This window comes from Carassius auratus, chromosome 29 (assembly GCF_003368295.1).
Source record: "Carassius auratus strain Wakin chromosome 29, ASM336829v1, whole genome shotgun sequence".
Taxonomy (NCBI): Eukaryota; Metazoa; Chordata; class Actinopteri; order Cypriniformes; family Cyprinidae; genus Carassius; species Carassius auratus.
The window spans coordinates 18,186,804-18,211,028 of NC_039271.1; the positions used below are offsets into that span (position 1 = coordinate 18,186,804).

General features: G+C 37.7%; 1 protein-coding gene and 1 long non-coding RNA gene across 2 annotated transcripts; one reads left to right on the forward strand and one right to left on the reverse strand.

The window, feature by feature from the left end:
• The first annotated feature begins 6,679 nt into the window (after positions 1-6,679).
• On the forward strand, positions 6,680-22,464 carry tmcc3 (transmembrane and coiled-coil domain family 3). The gene is made up of 4 exons (XM_026209975.1): positions 6,680-6,922; positions 18,240-19,189; positions 20,097-20,232; positions 20,754-22,464. Exons 1-4 carry the CDS (start codon positions 6,860-6,862, stop codon positions 21,054-21,056), a joined length of 1,452 nt encoding a protein of 483 aa, XP_026065760.1. The 5' UTR covers positions 6,680-6,859; the 3' UTR covers positions 21,057-22,464.
• LOC113048266 (uncharacterized) lies at positions 9,515-23,665 on the reverse strand. The gene is made up of 3 exons (XR_003276431.1): positions 23,556-23,665; positions 22,611-22,761; positions 9,515-10,447 (listed from the first exon to the last, which is right to left on the reverse strand). It is a non-coding gene; the product is annotated as an uncharacterized LOC113048266 (long non-coding RNA).
• Positions 23,666-24,225: the final 560 nt, after the last annotated feature.

A 24,225-nucleotide genomic window follows, 5' to 3' on the forward strand; every position in this document is an offset into this window, starting at 1 on the left:
CAGGTCAGATAAATAGTTGACTAAGAGATGCTGAAACTTTATTTTTTTATTATTACTTATGATCATTTATTGTTTTAATCAAATTTTAATAGATGCTTATAATTGTTTGTACATGAGTTTTATAGTGTTTGAGTCTAAAATTTGAAACTCTGGTTAATATGTGATAGAACTTTTTATTTGGTAAGAAATAAGTATTTTATGTTCTAACACATTTTATAGATAATTTCAGTAATTATAAACATATATACTTTTTAAATCTGTAATTTGATGATTCATCGAAACAGAGACAGTGTTATTTTAGCATTACCACATTTGTACACTATATTACCATTCAGACTTTTATTACATTTTTTATTTTATGTTTTAGTCATTTTTATGTTCTTTTGTACTTTTTATTAGTTTTTTTTCGCTATCTAATTAAACTTTAATTTATTATTTCAGTTGTACCTACTTCAACTATTATTATTAAGTTGGCTTGAAAAAGCCAACTTACTGATCTACTATTTAATCTTATTATTAGTGGTGCTTGCCGGAGGCAAGGCACTACTATTATTATCTCACATACTTATTATTATTCTTCTTATTCTTATAGATTCCGTACAAATTTCGGCGCGTAACTAGTCCCGCAGCTTTTGTCACAGACCCGCAAAAGTGACATCAAACCGTGCGGCCTATTCGGGAATGGTGTGCTATGACTTTTATAAGCGATCGGGTGTACGATGTTCGTCCGGCGGGCGAAAAATTGGGCGATAAAACCCATAGACTTAACATTGGGGTCAACTTTGACGGAACGTAGCTCTGAGAGAGAATTTCGCAGAAACACGTGAATCACCACATTTGGAGAAGCTATCAGGCTGTGCGAGAACATACCCCGCAGTGGGGTATAAGTTGTACCCCTGGGGCGCAAGAGCCCCCCAAAATTGCCCCTAATACAAAGTATAGGGAGGACTTTTCCTGCTATGGGACATTACAAAGGGATTTTGTATTGAACATAACTCTGGATCACAGTGTCACAGAAACAAGGGGGTGGGCTCATTTGAATCAGGCAACCAATCAGTCTCTCAGGATCACTGTGAATCTATCAAGCCACGCCCTAGCAACCATATAGAGCACCATAGCAACAAGCCCCATAGACTTCCATTGAAAAAGATCAAATGAATAACTTTGGATAGAAGTGTCATAGAAACATGAGGGTGGGCTCGTTTGACTCGGGCAGCAAACGGCCAATCATGTATCTCCTTCAAGACAACCTAGCCACGCCCTAGCAACCATTAAGAGCTACCTAGCAACCCAAAGTATAGAGAGATATCTTAACATCTGAAAGACATAGAAGCATGGGGGTTGGTTTATATTAGCAAGCAACCATTGGAGTATCATCATTGGCAGCTGCCAGGCCACTCCCTAGCAACCAAACACAGTACCCTAGCAACCGTTTTGCAAGATCTATATCTCTGCATCAGAACATCGTAGAGGCATGGGGGTTGGTTTATATTGGCGAGCAGCCTTTGGAGTATCACCATTGGCAGCTGCCAAGCCACTCCATAGCAACCAAACGGAGTACCCTAGCAACCGTTTAGCACGACCTATATCTCTGCATCAGAACATCGTACAGACATGGCGGTTGGATTTTTTGACTCATGCTAGCACACTGGACTTCCAACATGCTAGTCATGCTAGCAGTGATTAGCTACATGCTAATAGTGGTTAGCTAAGTGCTCAAATGGGCTAAGAACTCTATAATAACTACATAGTGACCATCTGTGACAACTACCAACCACCTAGTAAGAACATAGCAACCACCCAGGAGACCATAGCAACTGCCTAGCAACCAGCCGAAACACCCTAGCAACCGCCTAGCAACACCTTAGCAACCACCCCAAGTACCATAGCAACTGCCTAGCAACCACCCAGGTTACCATAGCAACCGCCCTAGCAACCACCCCGGTTACCCTAGCAACCACATAGCAACACCCTAGCAACCACCCCAATTACCCTAGCAACCACCCTGGGTACCTTAGCAACGGCCCTAGCAACCATCATGGGGACCCTAACAACCGCCCTAGCAACCACCCCGGGTACCCTAGCAACCGCATAGCAACACCCTAGCAACCACCCCAATTTCCCTAGCAACCACCCTGGGTACCTTAGCAACGGCCCTAGCAACCATCATGGGGACCCTAGCAACCGCCCTAGCAACCACCCCGGGCACCCTAGCAACCACATAGCAACACCCTAGCAACCACCCCGATTACCCTAGCAACGGCCCTAGCAACCATCATGGGGACCCTAGCAACCGCCCTAGCAACCACCCCGGGTACCCTAGCAACCACATAGCAACACCCTAGCAACCACCCCGATTACCCTAGCAACCACCCTAGCAACCATCCAGGGGACCCTAGCAACCACCGAGGGTACCTTAGCAACCATCATGGGGACCCTAGCAACCGCCATAGCAACCACCCAGGGTACCTTAGCAACCACCGTAGCAACCTCATTGCAACAGCGTAGCAACAGAGGGGCGAGTTTTGCCACTGCAAGCACCACTCACATTTTCTTCAGGAAATGTACCTTCTAGTTATTATTATTATTCTTCTGAGCCAAATTTTAAACACTATCTCCTCCTAGAGCTTTCAAGCTAGAACCACCAAACTCGGGTCAGACCTTCAGACTGGTCTGACTCGGGTTGCTATATCTTTTCTAACTGATTCTGCTTATGGTTTTTGTAAACCAGACTACCAAAACCACCTTAAATCCCATAGACTTTCATTGCGGGGGTACAAACTTTTGAAAAATAAGGCTTATAATATATTTAAGCTGTCTACTACCAGGGCAAACCTTAAAAACTCTCTACTGAGAATGCAGCTAAAACCAGCCTAAGCTGATCAGTTGTTTTGGCTAGTCTCCCAAACTGGTTTTTAAGTGGTTTTGACAACTCTCACGCTGGTCTTAGCTGGGTTTTAGCTGGTTTTTACTGAATCCACTGTTTTTAGCTGGTTTTTGCCAGTTTCGCATAGAAACATGCTAACAACATGCTAGTTACTCACTAATCAGACTAGAAACATACTTCTAACAAGTTTTAAAGTGGTTCTGGCCACTGTCACGCTGGCCTTAGCTGGTCTTAGCTGGTTTTAGGAGGTTTTCTTTACTGAATCAAATGGTTTTAGCTAGATTATCATAGAAACATGTTAATACCATGTTAGTAACTTGCTAATCAGACTAGAAACATACTTCTAACATGGTTTAAAGTGGTTTTGGCCACTGTCAAGCTGGCTTTAGCTGGTCTTAGCTGGTTTTAGGTTGTTTTCTTTTACTGAATCAACTGGTTTTAACTAGATTATCATAGAAACATGTTAATAACATGCTAGTAACTTGCTAATCAGACTAGAAACATACTTCTAACATGGTTTAAAGTGGTTTTGGCCACTGTCAAGCTGGTCTTAGCTGGTTTCTAACTGAATCAACTGGTTTTAGCTCGATTATCATAGAAACATGTTAACAACATGTTAGTAACTTGATAATCATGTCAAAAACATGCTTTTAACATGGTTTTAAAGTAGTTTTGGCCACTGTCACGCTGGTCTTAGCTGGTTTCTAACTGAATCAACTGGTTTTACCTGGATTAGAATAGAAACATGTTAGTCACTTGCTAGCCATGCTAGCCACATGCTAGTCACATTTTAATCATGCTAGCAACATGCTAGTTGTATACTAATCATTCTAAAAACATGCTAGAGACATACTAGCAACATGCTAATCATGCTACAAACATGCTAACGACATGCTAGTCACTTGCTAATCATGTTAATAAAATGCTAGCAACATGAAAATCATGCTAGAGACATGCTAGCCACATGCTTATCATGCTACTAAAATGTTAACAACATGCTAATCATGCTACAAACATGCTAGCAACATGCTAATCATGCTAGCAAAATGTTAGCGACATGCTAGCAACATGCTAATCATGCTAGAAACATGCTAACAACATGCTAGAGACATGCTAGCCACATGCTAATCATGCTAGAAACATGTTAGCAACATGCTAATCATGCTACAAACATGCTAGCAACATGCTAATCATGCTAGCAAAATGTTAGCGACATGCTAGCAACATGCTAATCATGCTAGCAAAATGTTAGCGACATGCTAGCAACATGCTAATAATGCTAGAAACATGCTAACAACATGCTAGAGACATGCTAGCCACATGCTAATCATGCTAAAAACATGTTAGCAACATGCTAATCATGCTACAAACATGCTAGCAACATGCTAATCATGCTAGCAAAATGTTAGCGACATGCTAGCAACATGCTAATCATGCTAGAAACATGCTAACAACATGCTAGCCACATGCTAATCATGCTAGAAACATGCTAGCAACATGCTAATCATGCTAGCAACATGCTAATCATGCTAGCAAAATGTTAGCGACATGCTAGCAACATGCTAATCATGCTAGAAACATGCTAACAACATGCTAGAGACATGCTAGCCACATGCTAATCATGCTAGCAAAATGTTAGCGACATGCTAGCAACATGCTAATCATGCTAGAAACATGCTAACAACATGCTAGCCACATGCTAATCATGCTAGAAACATGCTAGCAACATGCTAATCATGCTAGAAACATGCTAGCAACATGCTAATCATGCTAGCAAAATGTTAGCGACATGCTAGCAACATGCTAATCATGCTAGAAACATGCTAACAACATGCTAGAGACATGCTAGCAACATGCTAATCATGCTAGAAACATGCTAACAACATGCTAGAGACATGCTAGCAACATGTTAATCATGCTAATCATGCTAGCAAAATGCTAGAGACATGCTAGCCACATGCTAATCATGCTAAAAACATGTTAGCAACATGCTAATCATGCTACAAACATGCTAGCAACATGCTAATCATGCTAGCAAAATGTTAGCGACATGCTAGCAACATGCTAATCATGCTAGAAACATGCTAACAACATGCTAGCCACATGCTAATCATGCTAGAAACATGCTAGCAACATGCTAATCATGCTAGAAATATGCTAGCAACATGCTAATCATGCTAGCAAAATGTTAGTTACATGCTAACAACATGCTAATCATGCTACAAAAATGCTAGCAACATGCTAGCAACATGCTAATCATACTAGAAACATGTTAGCAAAATGCTAATAATGCTACAAACATGCTAGCGACATGCTAGCAACATGCTAATCATGCTACAAACATATTAGCAACATGCTAATCATGCTAGCAAAATGCTAGCAAAATGCTAATCATGCTACAAACATGCTAGTGGAATGCTAGCAACATGCTAATCATGCTATCAAAATGCTAGCAAAATGCTAATCATGCTACAAACATGCTAACGACATGCTAGTCACTTGCTAATCATGTTAATAAAATGCTAGCAACATGAAAATCATGCTAGAAACATGTTAGCCACATGCTAATCATGCTACTAAAATGTTAACAAAATGCTAATCATGCTACAAACATGCTAACAACATGCTAATCATGCTAGCAAAATGTTAGCGACATACTAGCAACATGCTAATCATGCTCGAAACATGCTAACAACATGCTAGCCACATGCTAATCATGCTAGAAACATGTTAGCAACATGCTAATCATGCTACAAACATGCTAGCAACATGCTAATCATGCTAGCAAAATGTTAGCGACATGCTAGCAACATGCTAATCATGCTAGAAACATGCTAGCCACATGCTAATCATGCTAAAATCATGCTCTCAACATGCTAGAAACATGTTAACAACTTTGCTAATCATGCTAACGACATGGTAGTCACTTGCTTATAATGCTAGTAATATGTTAATCACTTTCTTTTTTAAACTTCTTAACTTTTCAAACTTTTACATTTTTAAAACTTTTTAAGCTTTTCAAACTTTCTACATTTTTCTAACTTTCTGGCCAGGCTTTTTCAAGCCAACTTAAAGTTTGAAAACAAACTTTACTATCTAGTTATTATTTAACATAGTTGTTAAGGCGACATTTCAAAATTTATGTTCAAGCTAAGTTTTCATCTTAGTTTATTTCAGCTTCATTTCGATTAATGATAATGATTTTAATTGAACTTTAATGGGTTTAGTTTTTTAACAATAGCAACACTGAAGCCTAAATCTTAAATTTAAACTTCAAAATAATTCACCCTTAAATAAGATTCAGCATTATTAAATGCATACTTGCTTGTTCAATACTTTTGTGATTTATAATATATATATATATATATATATATATATATATATATATATATATATATATATATATATTGAAAAAGAAGGGGAAAAATAATATAGTGCCATAAAATTTGCAAATACTGTTTTTGATAAGAATAACAGTAACAATAGTGACATTTTGTCTGTTGATTTTTTTAAATATAAACTACATTATGCAAACATAGGGATATTTAATAAGATGTCTCATGTCCATATTTATGTGTAATATCAGAATATATTTTAAATACAATTATACGTTTTTAAAAATCCTAACTTTTTTATTTAACTTTTTATTTATTTTTTATATCTACTGATGACTGGAGCGATAATATTTGCCCAGCTGTAGTACCTCCCTAAATGGCTGTGACGTAGTGACGAACTCGCGTCCGGCTCCTCCCTCCTTTTCTCTCTCTCTTTGTTTCTCTCTCTCTCACCAGATAAATATGCATGAGGGTTGAGTTACTCAGTGAGTGAATGTGCGTCGCGCAGATTACAAAGAGGAATCCACGGACCGAGAGCGCGCGGCGGCGCCCCGCAACCCGCGACACAATGGTGCAGACCGTACCGCCGCAATCTCACACTGGAGTACAGTTTGTCCGGACCGAAGTGAACTGAATTATGCCCAGCGCCGAGAGAACTTTACCTGAACTCAAGAGGAACTCTTTCTTACATTGCAAAATGGTAGTTATTCTTGAGTCTTTTTAATCCATCCATGCAGCATGTTATCTAACCCTTACACTCTACATGATATGTGTGGATATCATATGATCAATGTGTTTCTGCTCTTCCTGAGAAGATGTTTTTCTTGTTTATCAGTCTCGTGCTTCACCGCTATCTAATTTTACTACAGTAATTCTACAGTAACCACTATTCTTTTGATGTAAACAATGCGGTTTTGCTTCACGTACAGCGATCTTATTTTTATTTACATACATGATAATGCACTGCTGCCATGTTGTTTTAATTGCATAGTTATCATTAGATTATTGTGGTTTTTACAATGTTTACATTTATTAACCGTCTTTTATTAATGCTCATTGGTTCTAAAATGTAACTTATATATTTATGTGTGTATATATATAGTAACTTATATAGTGATGTGTGTGTATATATAGTGATGTATATAAAACCTAATATAATGTCTCTGTTAAATATTTAAAAATGGCAACATATACCTAAAAAAGTATATATTTACCGCTATTTTCCGAAACATTGGGGCTCACTCTCCTAAATGTTTTCAAAATAGAGCTTTAATTTTAATATTATAGTTTGTATACCTTATTAAAATGACATTTACCTCAAGATTAGCTGACATCCTGTAGCATGCTACGTTACCATTCAAAAGTTTGGGATCAGTAAGATTTAAAAAACAGTAATTACTACTTCAGATGAAATAAATTGATAAGAAATACTTTTCTTTTGAACTTTCCATTCATCGATGAATCCAGAAAAAAAAGTATCACGTTTTTTTTCACAAAATATTAGTCAGAGCAACTGTTGATAAGCAGAAATGCTCATTGAATCTCAAATCCGCTTATTAGAAAGATTTCTGAAGTATCATGGTGAAAAGACTGCTGAAAATTCAGCTTTGCCATTAAAAGAATAGATTACATAAAAAAATATCTAATATAGAAAACAAATATGTTAAATTTCATAAAACTTTTTACAGAAATTTTCATCAAATAAATGCACAAGAGACTTTTGAAAATCTATTACCGACCCCACATTTTTGAACAGTAGTGTTCAAGCACCAGACATTTCAGTTATTTACATGATCTACGCATGTTTCTGGAGTATTCCTCTAAAATAAAGAAATAAATAGCATATAAATCCAAAATGAATGGCAATAGAATTTCTATCATAATTTGGAACCTTTCCTAGAAGTGTTAGATCAGATTCTACTTTATTTTTTTAAATCCTTGTTTATTATCGCTTTAAAATTGGTTTTCAAATTTTAATTGAACTTTTTTTGTGTCTAGGTCTGTTATAAACCTCATCGAAAATATAAGTTGAATAGTAAAGTACTTCTCTCTCCAGTGCTCAAACACCGTTGGATTAAATAATAATGATACTGAACACCAGTTTGACTGGTTACACTGGTGTTTACCATAAAGGAAAGAGTTAATGGTGATGCTTCAGCATTCTCATTAATGAAAATTCCAAGTATTTGTTGCACACACGCCTAATCCACATTGAAATGCATTGGAAACACTGGGGTGATGGTGGCGTGCTGGGGCATGTGCTTGGGTCTTGAGTCGGGCTGTTGTAAGCAGAACAATTGTTTCTGTGTCCGATGTACACGTGTGTGTGTGTGTGTGAGTGTGTGTAGACCGCCCCGACCCCTGGCACTAAAACAATGTGTGTACCAGACTGATGCTGTGCCACTTTGCTTTTTTAATGCGAGTAACCCCTGCTTTGTTTAAAAGAATGTGTTGGTTTGTCATTAACCTCAAGTGTGAACTTTTAAGTGAAGAAAACGAGTGCATTAGCAGCACTGCGTCAGTCTGTGTGTTTAAATGAGGCTCTTGGAGGAAACGCATTCACATGCTGTGTGTTAGCACAGAAGTGTGATTTAGTGAATGGAGGGGTCTCTGATAAACTCAATTGTTTTGAATGTGTCTGCCAATGCATTATTAAGCCTGGTGCTAATGGAGAGAGAGAATGTAAAACACATTCGATCGGCCTTCCGTAATTGAATTTCTTTTGCGTGTAGGGTTTGTTGTATCCTAAACGTGTTGTGTTAGTGAAGCTGCCTTTATGGATCTCCCCATTGGATGAAGTGATGCAGTACTGATTAAATGACCGATCAAATGGAAACATACACTGAGTTCTTATGACTAATACAGACCATTCTAAAGTGATGCTAAGCTTTGTATTTTGCCACCTTTGGATGCCTAAAAAACATACACTCATTTATAGATCTATCATCAACCCGTGTTGCATTTATATGCATTTTCTAACTTTTCAAAATTAAAATTAGATTTTCTCTTAACATTTCTTGGTTGATTTCTGCTCGACTAGCTTTAACCATATAATGATCTAGCTGGCAGATAGATGTTTTGTGGTAATAGCAAGAATGACTTGTGATAGTCTTGAGCACATTTCACACTGCACGTCGGACCAGTCATATTGCCGGAACATTGCAGAGTCGCCGTCTCGCTGACGCCGAGATCGTTCGCTTGCTTCAGTGAAAATATAACGTGCCTAGCGTTTTCGACTCGTACATTACACGTCATGCCCTGATGTCACGTGTTGTTATAGGATCTTTATAGGTTGTGTGTGAAAGCACGCACATATCCCGGGTAATCACTGGCAGTGTGAAAGTGCAAAATCTAGCTAGGATGCCAGAGTGCTGCCATTACTGTTTGCAATGTGTGGAATGATGCGCTGTGATTGGTTAAGTGGATGTATTGCATTTTGCAAAGAAGCGATTTGTCGCATTTGTAGCGGTTTGGAAAGATAGGGAGAAAACATGAACGAATAATAGCGGATATTGCATTTTGCATTTTCAGTACTGATTTTGGCGGAAACTCAATTTTTGAGTTGCCAGATATTTGTATTATATGCACTGTGATATGAGGGTAACAGAATGGAATGTGATGTAACCATCCACAAAATATAAAATAATTCAATTAAAATGATTTGTTTTCAAACATTTTTTTAATATAGATTTTCGGTGTTTGGACCAGTTGAAAATATTGGCAGGGATGTAGGACTTTGGCAGAATATCTCGTTATTGTTATTTTTAATCTTTGAAGATGTCTTCAATGGGAGATTTTTGCCATATTTATTTATTTACTCAACTTCTGGGGACAATATTGTCCACAAACTATAGCTACCACTTGCATGAAAGCGCATTCGAATATAGTTGTTGTTCAAAAGACATTCCTGTTGTTTCCAGGGTCACCCATACATTCCCCTTTCAAGCCCCTCACCAACATGTGAAGCATGTCTGTATATTGGGCTGATGCAATAAAAAACTAGATTGCTCCCATCAGCGGTGGTGTTGACATCAGAGCTTGTTTCGCTAATAGTTATTCGGGTTTCTGTCCCCGTTGAGACACTGTCCGTTGTGGCCATAACTTACTGCTGTAACAGCGTGTGTGTTTGTTCTACAAATAAGATTGTGGAACTGGCTGTGTCCCAGAATGCTCTCTGTGATGACAGGAGATTTGTGGATGAGCGTGCATCTGGTACTTCATCTTCCTGTATTGGAAGAGATGGAAAACAAATTAAAGGAATGTTCCTGGGTTTAATAAAATTGAAGACCCGCGGACAGCATCTATGTGATAACAACTTACTTCCTTTCCTTTATTGTGTACATGCTTATTTGTCACCGACCTATAAATGCTTTAACAACAATTCTGGTGTTGTAACTTGAAGTGCATTATTATGAATGTTTTTACAAACTGATTGACAAATCAGAATTATCAGCAGAGTTGTGTGGAGTCCATTACGTTTATTTTAATGTCACTTGCTTTTATGATGGCGTATAAGAAAGGTTTATTTTCGTTGTAAATGTGCATGTATGAAGCGTTTCAGTTTTTGAGCGACTCCAGATAAGGTACAGGAAGTTTCTCATGACATCATGTCATTGAATCTTTGATGTCTGTGTGCAGCTGCATAGCCATTGTGTGTATGTGAGACATTTACATGTGTGTTGTAGAGACATTCGAGTGCAGTCAAACAGTTCTACAGTGCGTTCTGTTGCTCACACAAACATGTCTTTGCCCTCTGGCCCTTGAGTTTCTAAGTACTTAGTCACATGACAAGCAGACAGAGCAAGTTTCTGCAGGGCCTTCATGCTGGAAACACCCTAGTATTTATATGTCTTCACACAGACACATGTGTTAGAAGTAACAGTATGATAACAGATGGCACTTGAAGTGTTTTCTTTACACAGAATTTAAGGCAGGGTTATTTCTTGTGTGACAGAATGATTATTTTTTTTTGTATTTACAGTTAATTTAAAGTTTTTACTTTTGAGGCTTCAGTTAAATGATCTCTTTAATTTATATGAGCGTGTTTCTCCTTGTGGGATTCAGTGTCAGATCCTGATGAGCTTGTTGAGATGAACTGACCTCATTAACAAGTGATATTTTCTAGCACTGCGTGAGGGAGGGCTTCATACTGCTCGGTATTTCTTTTCTCTACTTTTAACTGTGCAAGAACTGGTACATGTAGGTGGGGGTGTTTTAAATGAGATGTATGTTTGAAAAATGTAAATATATTTGAAGGGGAAAAAAATAGATATCATGCCCATTTAAACGTGATGGTGTTCAGTGCAGATTCCAATGGATTTTAGCAAATTGCAAAATGCAAGTTGACATTTTTATAGTAACAAAAAAAAAAAAAAAATTCATACTGTTACGTGTCTAAATTTAACATTTTCTCACAGTCTGCAGATATTTTACTGCAAAATATATTTGCTAAATAATCTGTTTATTTTTTCCAGCTCTTACAGAGCTATATATTGCAAATATATTATTAAAGTTGACAATTTTAAGATATTATTTATGTAGAGCACCTAGAGATTTATAATACAGCCAAAAATAGGCGCATGACCCCTTTGACCCCATCTTCTAGTCCCAGAAAACTTTTTTTTTTTTACTAATCTGCAAAACTAATCTGGTCCTCAGTTGGATACATTAACATACAAAGGCCTACATTTCCATGTCAACAGCAGCCATTCAGTTCTCAGACAGTGTCTCAACCTACCCAGTGAGGTAATATTCAAGCCCCTTTCACACTGCCATTCCGACAAATACAGGGGTAAAGTGTTCCGGCAATTGTTCCCGGTCGCTAGATTTTGCACTTTCACATTGCCAGTGATGACCCGGTATATGTGCGTGCTTTCACACACAACCCGTAAAGATCCCGTAACGACACGTGACGTGACTGAAGCAAGCGAACGATCTCGGCGTCAGCGCGGAAAGTGAGGAACTAACTGATCTGTGCTTCATTACAGTTTACACATTTTTTCGTCGCGAACGTTGATCTTCCTTCAAAACAGCCGGTAAAAGAGTCGCGCGATAACGCGCGTCATCACTTCGACATGGCATTAGATCTGGCTTTTGTTCACACAGCGCTCGTCCCGGCAATGTTACTATGTCCCCGACCTGGGTTCATTTCGGGAATCGATCCCGGGACGTGGTTGCTTTCACACAGAAGGCGACCTGGCAATGTTTCGGCAATATGACGTGCAGTGTGAAAGGGGCTATAGAGAGTAGGATAGATACTGTGACTTCTAAACACCATAAGATGCTATCATTCTACTCCGCATATGAATACCAATATTTAAGTCATTAAGAAAGTGCCAAACATTATGCTGTTTCTGGCTCCTTGGTTTAAAGACGAGTGGCTGATGTTTGTAAAACTATTTAAACACCGTTAATTCGCCATTTATGCGCATGCCAGAAATGTCAGTGATTGTATACACTCAAATATACAAAGAAAACTTGACATTACAGGAGAACATCTCACTGTAATTAACTGTGATGGTAGTATTCATCTGAATTATGTTAATTTAATTGTGCAGCCTACAGAGGAAAACATCCAGCTGACTTGAATGATACAGTACAAAATTGACTGCAAGACATCTAGTCCAGCAGTGATCTTTCTTCCTGTTACACTAGAGTGAACTTCCTCATTACAACATGTTCCTGCGGCACATTCCAGAGTTGGAGAAGAAAGCCCCAGAGAAACCAAGACCGATAGACATTTCAACGAGGAACTTTTCTGAATGTGAAACTTTCATTCAGAATGCAAGCAGATATAAAACCAGGTTAATGCTTGGCGGCCTTCGCGTGGAAAAAGGATTTGGCTGTGTATGTGGGTTTGCATATGGTTTTATCACATTAACTCTAAAGCAGGGCTCTTTTGACTGGATTAGCACTTGGCCAACACACACACACACACACACACACACACGTTAACACACAGCTGCACAACTCTCTCCCGCCTGGTGTGTGCCTCATTCCTAATGAATTTAAAGAGAGAACAAATCTACTCTGGGGATTTGGAAAAGAAGTCCGTAAGAACACATCCTTTCAGGCTTTTTGTTTGTGTGGGAATTATGCTGTGGACTTTGTTCTTAGCTACTAGGCTTTATGAATATAATCCCACTTCCATAGGTATGTTACGCCAAATCAAACTGAACAAGTGCAACCACAACTGGGTAATACAAAATAATAAAAACGACACATTACCATAAATTCACATCGTATCTTTCTGTTCAAAGACTGCAACCCAATTCAGCTACTTCTCTACTACAGTATGTGAAAAGAGCAGAACGTCTGAATCAAGACCTACTACTTCCAGTGAGACACTAAAGTCTGCTTTCAGTAGACGCATCGAATGAGGCCATAGGAGACGAGCTGGAAATGGCAGTGAAGCAATAAAACTATGTCGGTTATGTGACAATGAGAACATGAAGTCCATTTGTACAAAAGACATTCAGACTTTTGTAACGGTTGCAAAATAAATATTTATTCAAAGGATTAACTTCTTAAGACAGTATGTGATTTCGAATGAATTTGTGTTTGTTTTTTATTATTTGTAATAAACTGTTTTTATTACAATTTCCAGAAACCGTCTTTTAAGAAAACATTGAAATGTTCCAAACAGTGTTGTTTTGTTCAGTATGTAGGATGATACGGACAGAGATTTGTGTAGGAAACCCTCTAAAATATGCGTAGTCACATGGCCTGTGCATGCAGTTTAACCGGTTCAATCTTTTCGTTTATCTTCGGGGATTGCCAATAGAAAATCCTGTTCCACTACAATAGTCCCAGCCTTTAAAACGTATGATTTCCAAAACACTGGCTTTCCTATGAGGGCTTTGTGTTGTGTGTGTGTGTGTGTGTGTTTAAGAAGTTAAATGTCTATGCAACTGCATTTGGGATGTAGTTTAAACATGGTGTTAGTTACTGCCATCCAAGCACTTTGTCATTACAGCTATTTTTTATTTATCTTCTTTCATTTCCTCATTCTCTCCATCTGAAACTTAGACTCTTCACTGTAAAATGCAAACGAGGGCGATTTTCAGGGTTTGCTTATTAGTGTCTAACAAAGAAGTTTTGATTTCAGCTTCATGTAGGTAGTTACATTTCAACAGTATTCTTTTTGTAGACCTCAGCAATATGTAAAGCATGTGAACAGCCTTTTCACTCACACACACAAGGGCTTTTATAAGTCTTCTGTGTACAGAGCTGTTCTCCACTCAAAGGCTAAGAGCTCTTCGCCACATGCTAGCGCTAATCTTTTTGTCTTAACCTCTCTCTCGTAATAATCCAGCGTTGGATTATACAATCTCAGTACACACATTCCTTGTTCAATGAGTTTGGGTGTAAACCGTAGTCGGGCTTTAGTTTAGAAACAAAACAAGATGTACTTTTAATATGGAAACTAACAGGCTCAGTTTGTGAGAGCTGAGAGACATTCTTTGAGTTTCAGTTATGTTTATGTGCATGTGTGATTGGTTGTAACAATTTTTGTTGTCGTTAAGTAAAAAAAAAAAATAACGGGGGTGAGAAATATGAGCCATATATGCTAGACAGGATTAATTTAGCAGCTAATTAAAAAGTAAAATAAAAACCAGACTAATTCCAGATTGCAGAGATCACTGATGACATAAGTCTGGCGCCAGGTGTGTGTATGTCACAGGAAGGTTACCGTAGATTGAGCAGACGGCCTGTTTTTCACGTTTGATCTGACTGACCTTATTCTCCAGAGTAGCATTTCTGCCCTGAAGACACAGATACAGTCTGGTCAAAGTTAGAAGAGGTTCAGAGTCGCTTCAGTGACCCACACGGAAACATGATTGGAGCTCTTTTACATGCATTAATCATTAAATGCCATTTGGCAAGAAAAGCCATGTTCTTTTCACTTGTTATAAAGCAATATATTAGACGGGCCAATGAAGTGGACGGTATTGAGGTGTTTTTTATTGAGATGAATTTTAAGTATGTATTAAAAAATAATGAATGTATCTTGTGCTATCATCTAATTCTGTTTCATTGAATTATGTTGGCATATATTAGGTTTTCTTAACATAAAAGTTAACCCAATGACAGCTATTAAGACACTTTTGGTTTATTTATTTGGATGTATCAAGCTAACTTGCGCTTCCAAGCTGTAATGTTAGCTTTGGGACATTTGAGGCATTCAGAAAAATGTAAAAATAAAAACTTTGAGGCATTTCAAAACTACACATACACAAGACTATAAGATTCACTGACAGTGCAACATTCGTCAAGTTCCACTTCAGTCAACTGTTTCGAAACTCGCACGGTCTTCAAACCAAAGAAATGGTGAAATGAAACTAAGTGAACTGATGTATGACATTTGTTGAGCTTGCAGAAGTCCTTTGCCATCATCACGAAAGCGTCCAGTTTCCTCATATGCTTCCAGTCTCTGGATGTTTTTTATAGATTCGTTTCTATTCAGATTCGTGAACTTGAGTTGACGTGGATTTGCACCATGTGGCTTGCATCTGCTTGTCTTATCTTTCCTCTCCTCCACTGCAGTCAAGTCCTAAAAGCCTGTGTCCCTGATCTCTGTCGGCCTGTTACTGCTTGATGAAGAGCTGCCATGGGAACCGACGCATTTAATTTCATTGCAAGTATCTGACATTTGGACTTCTGAATAAAGTTTTACATGAGGGTACCCAGAAAATCCATCCATAACGGATGATAATAAGTGTTCTGCTCTGAAAAGAGCTCTTCTGAAGCCATATTGAGCGCTCATAACTTTGGAAATTGCAGCCTCCATCTGTCTCCTGTTATTGTTGTTTGGGCGTTTAGAAATGCTAATGTGGCTCTTAGAGAATGGCCTGATGAAAACTAACCATCTTCACAATCAAATAAAAGATTCATTCAGGTTCATTTAAAGGGTTAATTCAACTGAAACTGAACTTAGTGTTATCATCTATTCATCTTCGTGTCATTTCTGTATCTTTCATCTTGTTTTTAATTCATTTCTAGCTTACCCAAAAAATCTAATTTCTGCTTTTCAGGTTCGAAAATGAAATTTAAAAGACGTGAGACCTTTATGTACTACTTTTTATAGTCTTTTTGAGCTTGACAGTTTTAATCACCTGCACCAGTCATACAGTAAATATCTCATTTTGTGTTCTATGGAAGAATAAAGTGGGTTTGACATGATTGAGTAATAGTCAGTCTATCTCAAGATGGTTCCTTGAATTTACTGTTGTTGATGGTTCCTTGAAAAACGTTCCTTGAACTTTTTTTCTAAAATTATTTATCTCTAATTTGCAAAACCTGTATTTTTTATTATTATTAGTTAATTGTTTCAACCACAGCAACTTTCTCTGTGTCATGGTTATACAGAAATGCATGGAAACCTCAAAATCTTTAGCCATTCAAAAAAACAATCTTTAGAGCACATTTCAGAGTACATGTGCATATAAAACATTTTACTTGCATCGACTATAGTGATCAAGACAATTCCACTTTTAATGTGCAGTTGCATCAGTGAAATTTCAGCAAAGGTCAATTTTCACACAAAGCATGCAAGCTTTTGTTTACAGTAGCAAGTTGGCATAGCAACTGTTTTTATCTGTTATTGCATCACGTCTCAAAAGCGTGTCTCAAGCAAGCTACTTGTGTACTGTGCTGCACCTTTTTTTAAAATCCATTCCTCACATTTTAGATGCAAAGGTACTTTTTGTGTGAACGGCCCCTTACACTGTTTGCTCACTCCATGGCTGCAGTGCGCTGTGTTTTACACCAACTGGCAACCTGGAGTGTCAGAATATTATTGGGTTAAATGGCAGTAGACAGAGTAACACAGACCAAAAACTTAACATGTTTCCTAAATATCTGCAAATTTATTTTATGCTTTCGTACGGTCAATAAATTACATACCATCACGGACCTATAAATGTTTTGTTAGTCGGTACCAAAGTACAGTGCACGGTGGTCCATTGGAGCACTTAAAATGGATTGACCTGTAAATTATGATAGTGTTCAATTTTAGATGAACTGCCCTTTTAGTTTGCCTAAATGAATTTGATGTCCTTCAGGACCCTGGGGAATGGCTTATTATTGTCAGCCCATTTCACAGGCGCATTAAGTGACCTTATGAAGGGCTTCATTTATTTCCTCATTCTGAGAGGAATTCCTTCCACTCCATTTGGTCCAGGGCTTATTTCAGTCCAAAAAATGTTGACCCAAATCTTCGTTTACTACTAAGCCACAAAAGAACCATTCTCTTCATCAGTCATTACATTGCATTACATTCAGTGTAAATTATTATTGATAAAGGATAGTTTTTGACAGTAACAAACCAGTTGAGACTAGTGCATCCTGTCTCATGTGAGAGAGACTCTTATGAAAAATCAAAACAAATGAGCCAACAAAAATAATTTTTCAAGGTTACCGTGTATTATTATTCTAATATTATTCTAATGTTTTTTTTTCTTTCCGGACAAGTTAACTTTTTATTACTCCGACGAGTGAATCCTGAATTGTTGTGTAGCTTTTATATTTTTCAGTTCTAGGTGGTGCCATCATGTGACTCTGTGGCTGAAAATAAGTCTCCTTTGTTTATTTCCTGTTCTAATAAAGTATGCCTTCTATTGTCTTATGGTTGCTAAGGCAGTTTAATGCCTGGATATTGTCAAACTGTGTCCCTCTGTTATATCCATTTTAGAACTCCTATAAATATGCATATAAATATTATACATTTCTTATAATCTTGGACGCATGCGTAGCGCAAGAACTTAATAATAAGTGATGACGCTAATGATTTTCTCAACAAGCCTTTTGAAATTATTCACTGAAATGTGCAGTTCAAAAGAACTACTTTGTGGAAATCAAATTCTCAATTTTATCTGCATCGTTGTTGAGGTTTGGATACAGAAGTACATACCTCAAAAGTACAAAACAAAAACAATACTAATATATACTACAAAAATGAACACTTATATTGTATCCGTCCTGAAGTTATTAATTTCATTCTCTCGGTTTCTTCTCAGGCGGAGAAAGGTTGTGATGTGATCACCCTCAGCGTGCCAATGGTCATGCGTAGAGGAGGTTCAGAGACCTGTTTAGATCTGGATTCTGATCCGGTGGTACGGGACACCCCACGATCACGTACTGGTCTGGACACCCTGCAGCAGAAAGTGCTGAAAGTGAAAGAGCAGCTGAGAATTGAACAAAATCTACAGGATGAGAACGTGGCTGAGTATCTCAAACTCATTAACAGTGCCGACAAGCAGCAGAGCAGTCGTATCAAACAGGTGTTTGAGAAGAAGAACCAGAAAACGGCACACAATATCATTCAGCTTCAGAAGAAGCTAGAGCAGTATCAACGCAAGATGAAGGAGTGTGACCTCTCGAACGGGACAAAACACACACCGCCACACTCCAAAGAAAATGAGCTGCACAGATACAACCTCAAGGAAAGTGTAGTCACTGGAAGTGGGCGCCACCCACATTTGGACAAAGCCAAAACGATTGGCCCGGGAGTTTCACTGTCGCCTCCGTTCTTCTTCAGCAAATCCAGAGAGATTGCAAATCTCATTCGCAACAAGTTTGGTAGCGCGGACAACATCGCACACCTGAAGAGCACCATGGAGACGGGAAGTGGGCTGCAGGCGGAAGGGGGAGCCCGAAATCTGAGCGGCAGCGCCACGATAAGCTCTAAACCCAAATACCCAAGCGATGACGAGTGCTCCACAGAGACGTCAGTGTCGATTGAGAGCAACGGTCATGTGACTGGATCAGGTGTGACGGGGCAGCACTGTGTGTCGGGGAGAGAAGGAGGCCACGGGGAACACAGCAGCCGGCTAGTGGAAGCTTGGGAGGAGATCAGGGAGTTGAGAGAGAATCAGACTCTGCTTGCAGAAGACATCGAGACCCTGAAGACCCAGTTTAAATGTGAATTTGAGAATATTACACAAACACTACAAGAGGAGCGGTACAGGTAAATATTCCTTCAATTACATTTTGATATTAACGTTATTATGTCAGATTGAGTTGGACCAAATCAGCCTGCGCCATCTAGAGTTTCATGACAGAACTTCTGATTTATAACGTTGTTGTACATTCATAATGTTATTTCTAAAATTTACTTCAATCTTAAGTGTTCTATTAATTGTTTAGACAAAAGAAATATAAATAGTATACATTTTATACATTTCAACCATTTATCTTTCATCACATATCAGTCCCTCCAGAAAAACGCGTATTTTTTTGTGATTGTTGCGGGCAAAAATCCTTGATTTTGCGGCACGTTTTCTTAAAAAATGCGATGGAATATGCGGGATATTTTTGCAATTTTATGTGATGAAATTGCACGAACTTGCAAAAACTGCGGTTTGAGGAAAAAGAGAAAAAAAGGTGATTTCCCCCAACACCTTTTTCTCAAAATGGCGCTTTACTTGTGTGAAGTAAACTCAATTCTTTTTTACTTTCTGCTAATATGTATGTGAGTTTTTTGCAACGAAAATACAGGGATTATGAAATCATGTTAGCCCCGCATATTTTGCTTTCTGAAATCGGCAATTTATGCGGCAAAAGAGCCGCGTATTTGAAAAAAATGCGACCCCGCATAAATATGCAGCCTTTGGCTGATTATGCATTAAATCAGGCGATCGCATAATCGTGTTTTTCTGGAGGGACTGACATGTCATGCAAGTAATTATCAGCGAATCACTCGAATGTTAAAATATCAATAGGCTCCCACCTGTCTTTTGATCATTTGTGGCATGTTGGGAGATCATGCTGGCAACCAACATAAAAAAATGTAACATAAGCTGGTCTTTTCATCTTGGCAGACAGCGCAATTTCCTCTCTATATCTTTCACACACTTGTTGTTCTTCTGTATCAGGTGTGAGCGGTTGGAGGACCAGCTGAATGACCTCACAGAGCTTCATCAGAACGAGACCGCAAACCTCAAACAAGAACTAGCCAGCGTCGAAGAGAAGATGGCCTATCAGGCTTGCGAACGAGCACGAGATATACAGGTACAGACAAACACACTCACATACACAAGACACATGAAAAACGTATGCAAAGCACTCCATAAATGGAATCCCAGATTCATGTTACTCTGTGTTCTCACCAGCCACAACGTGATAATACATTGAAGGTATCTTTTCCTTTATAAGCTGAGCTTTATTCTAAACCAACCACAACAACCAAAACTAAAATCTCAGTCCACATAACTGTATTTTAGACACCAGATATGATTTGATTTTGAATTCAAATTTAAGACAAATACTTCAGTTTTGATGTGAATCCATACATATATTGAGCATATAACCAAATGCATAGTCAATGAAAGTATACTGAATTGTTATAGCACGCACGTACATATACACAGAATAATTAAGTCTGGAATAATGCAGGCAACAAATTTAATTTCCCTGTTCCAAGTGCTCTAAAATCACTCCAGGTTTCTAGTGGACGTTATATTAAATATCAGCAATTATGGATCAGATATGAGAACTGGAATTTTTGCATCTCTTTCTTTTCCTCTCCGCAGGATGCTTTAGAAGTTTGTCAGACGCGAGTGAGTAAGTTGGAGTTACAGCAGCAGCAACAGCAGGTCTTGCAGTTGGAAAGCGCTGACGCCAAAGTGCTGCTGGGAAAATGCATCAACATCATGTTGGCCATCGTCACCGTGATCCTAGTCTGCGTCTCCACTGCTGCTAAGTTTTCCGCTCCACTAATGCGGAGTCGACTACATATGTTTGGGACTTTTGTATGTGTGTGTCTACTGGTGTATAGCTGGAGCAACTGGGAGCATCTGCAGTGTGCAATAGAACGGATGCTGCTGCCCAGATGAGGGACATGAAACATGCGCCTGCATGCGCGTTCAGTGATGTTCTTGTCAGATAAAGTGCTCCTCCTGGGATATTCCCTTTATAATGTGACTGTCCCAAGATGATGGCTTTACCACTTCCTCTTTTTTTTTTTTTTTGGTCTGTTGTGTTTATGTGAAAGAGTATTCATGATGTACTGTAGAAACGGGTCCATCTCTATAACTGTGTTGTGTTATTTCAAACAGCTTTTGTGATGAAGGTCAACAACCTTTTTACATGCTTCATGTGCTTTTCTTTTAGGTGGAGATGGCTCACAAAAACACACCTTGGTAATATTTCATTCCATGATCATAAGAAAAAACATATTTTGCATAAAGAAAATGAAGACTTGTTAGAGACCACATTGTTTTTGTATTTTATTTTATTATTAATTTTGTATTTTGACATTATTGTCATTACATATTTTCTCATGGGTGTTTTACTTTTGAGTAATTCTCTCATTTATTATTACTATTTTCATTATTCTTGATTAACTCTCAGTAGTTTCTTATTACTGTGATGCATCGCATTCTATTAGGAAACGATTTATGATCATTTTAATAAGTAACTTTCTTTCTTACTTTAATTGCAGTAATGAGAATGTTTGGGAGATTATCATACTGTTAGAATGAAAAAAAAAAAAAAAAAAAAAGTAATGGTCTTAAAAAAAAAATGCTCGATTTTCTTTATGCACTAAAATGTGTACCTGATTTAAAATTTTTGAGTGACATGCAAACACGTTTTAGACATGCTTTGTTAAGTTTCATCCGTTTACTGTTGTTGTTGTTGTTGTTTTTAGCATTATTTGTACTAATGAAATGGCCTGAAGTTCTTTTCACTGGCACTTTAAACCCAGCACCCAGGTTTATGAGAATCTGTGTGTTTTTAATTTTATTTTGTATTCTTTAGTCTGAGCAGTGCTGCTCTGTACTGACCACAAAAGATGGAAACACTGTCTTTTTGTTTATTATGCAATAGAAATGCCTTGGGGTTCTAGAAACTAGCACATGAGACGGAAACAAATGTCTCTGTCAAGTTGATGTAACATTCTGAACTGTTCCTAATGGAAGTTAAAAAGACTATTTTTATATACATTTGCTTTAATGATTCCCACAATGGAAACCGATTTCAGCATTATTACCGTTGTCCCTTTGAGTGCATGCCTACCTGTGGTTTTGACTGAAGATTGTATAAAGCCACAAAATCTGAATTTACCCATCAACCTGAACTAAAATGTGGTGTTGTTTACTAGAGATGTGGCCTTTTACCTGTAAGCATGGGGAAAGTGATTTTATTTGTTTTATTCATGCTTCAGTGTCCATGTGGTAGGAGACTGTACAGGTCTTAAATATTATCTAAACTTAACAATAAACGGCCTCATTTTTACTGAAATTTGACTATTTGTCGATTCTTTATTTAATCAACCACCTAATGCATTTCTCATTAGATGGAAACAATTTTTTTCTTGTATTTTTGTTATGTAGTTGTTGAGTTCATTTTTAAAATATAATCTGTCTTTGTTGTTTGACGTTTGTTACCTGAAAGATAATCCTTCGCGAGACGTGATTCGAGGAATGCCTTTCATGATTTTCAAAGGTCACTGATGACGCTTATTTCAGACTTTCAGATGGGTGTCGCCCTCTTGTGGTTGATGAAGGAAACGGAGTTTGAATTAACTCTGGTATGAAACTACAGGGGGAAAAAGCTTCCATTAATCTCGTCGGACAAGTGGGATGATGAACTTAAACTGATGATACACGGGACAAATTTTGAGCAATGATGCCGGGCAACTTTGGCTAATGCTGTCATCAACGAGCAACCAAGGTAAGGCACAAGACCCACGAATGACTCGGGACCGATCTGAAGTATCCAGTAAGATATTACCCATTCTCAATGGGAAAGTGCCCGAGCAAAATTGCTTAAAAAGTTGCGGATATCATCAGCCTTACAAGCATTAAAGTCCACTCCGCTACATTTTAAAATAACTCCAGGCTAGATACAAATAAATCAGAAAAGACTGCCAAACATCGAATTTACCCCAAACGATTCGGAACTGATTCAGTCTGGTTCAGAGTAAGTTATTGATTAATTTAGCTGTGTGATGTATTCATTGAAGTACCGATTAAAAAATGTGCTAATAGGACATTGCTAGTACGTATTCTAGAAACAATGTTCTAACTCAATGGTTGAATTATTTAATTTTATAATATATATATATATATATATATATATATATATATATATATATATATATATATATATATATTGTACATACAGAGTATCTACTGAAAATATAGATAAGACAGCTAACGTTAATGTTACTTGTAACTTTAGTTAGCTACATTAACGTAACTACACAACGATGTTTAAAGATATTTCAGTCATGAATAGTCAGGACTAGTTCGTTTTTTTGTAAAATTAGTTATTCACGAACCAGTTTTCTTGAATCTTGAGTTAGACTGTCATTGTGTCGGTCGACTTACTTTTTTCAATCTCAAATGTCACTCTGCAGCTTCAACAATGAAATCGATTAAACCGACCGTTAGAGAAGATTGCGTCACAACGTAATTTACATATGAGACCCGAATGAGTTGGAGGTTGGAATGCCTAATTTTGAGCTAGAGGCAAAAAAATTAAACAAAAACAAACAACAAAAAGGGGAAATTGGTTAATTAAGCACTTTTCTAGTAGTCCCAAATGCTCCGAATTATAATTTTAGATGTTTCATTATTTTTATTTGTAGGTTTTCTGAGGCATACTTTTTCTCCGCTTGTTTCTCATGCAGACTGTCTTCCAAAGCGCGCTCGATCACGATAAATACACGTATCATAATAACTACAGTAGTCAAGTATTCACGCAAACATAATCTATTATGAACATTTGGTGAATCTTTGGGGAAAAAACATCTTAAACATTGTATAAGATCCGTGCATACAGTAGTTTAGGTCTTATATAGCCATCTGTCACATTGTTAATAATAAAAGGAAAGAGGGAATCACTTGCTGCTCTTTATTGAACTGCTTTATTTGTAATGAACAGACTTAAGGGATTTTTACATTTGATTACACCTATTTAGTTTTTTCTTTAATGCTTTTGTTTATATGTAAAATGAAAAAAGTAATGCATTATTTGCTTCTACAAAGTTAAAATAAA

Excerpts from the sequence above, each read along its gene's own strand:
- tmcc3 (XM_026209975.1), top strand. The coding sequence starts at position 6,860 with ATGCCCAGCGCCGAGAGAACTTTACCTGAACTCAAGAGGAACTCTTTC. Across the intron at positions 6,923-18,239 it reads CTTTCTTACATTGCAAAATG|GCGGAGAAAGGTTGTGATGT; the intron begins GTAGTTATTCTT and ends GTTTCTTCTCAG. Across the intron at positions 19,190-20,096 it reads CTACAAGAGGAGCGGTACAG|GTGTGAGCGGTTGGAGGACC; the intron begins GTAAATATTCCT and ends CTTCTGTATCAG.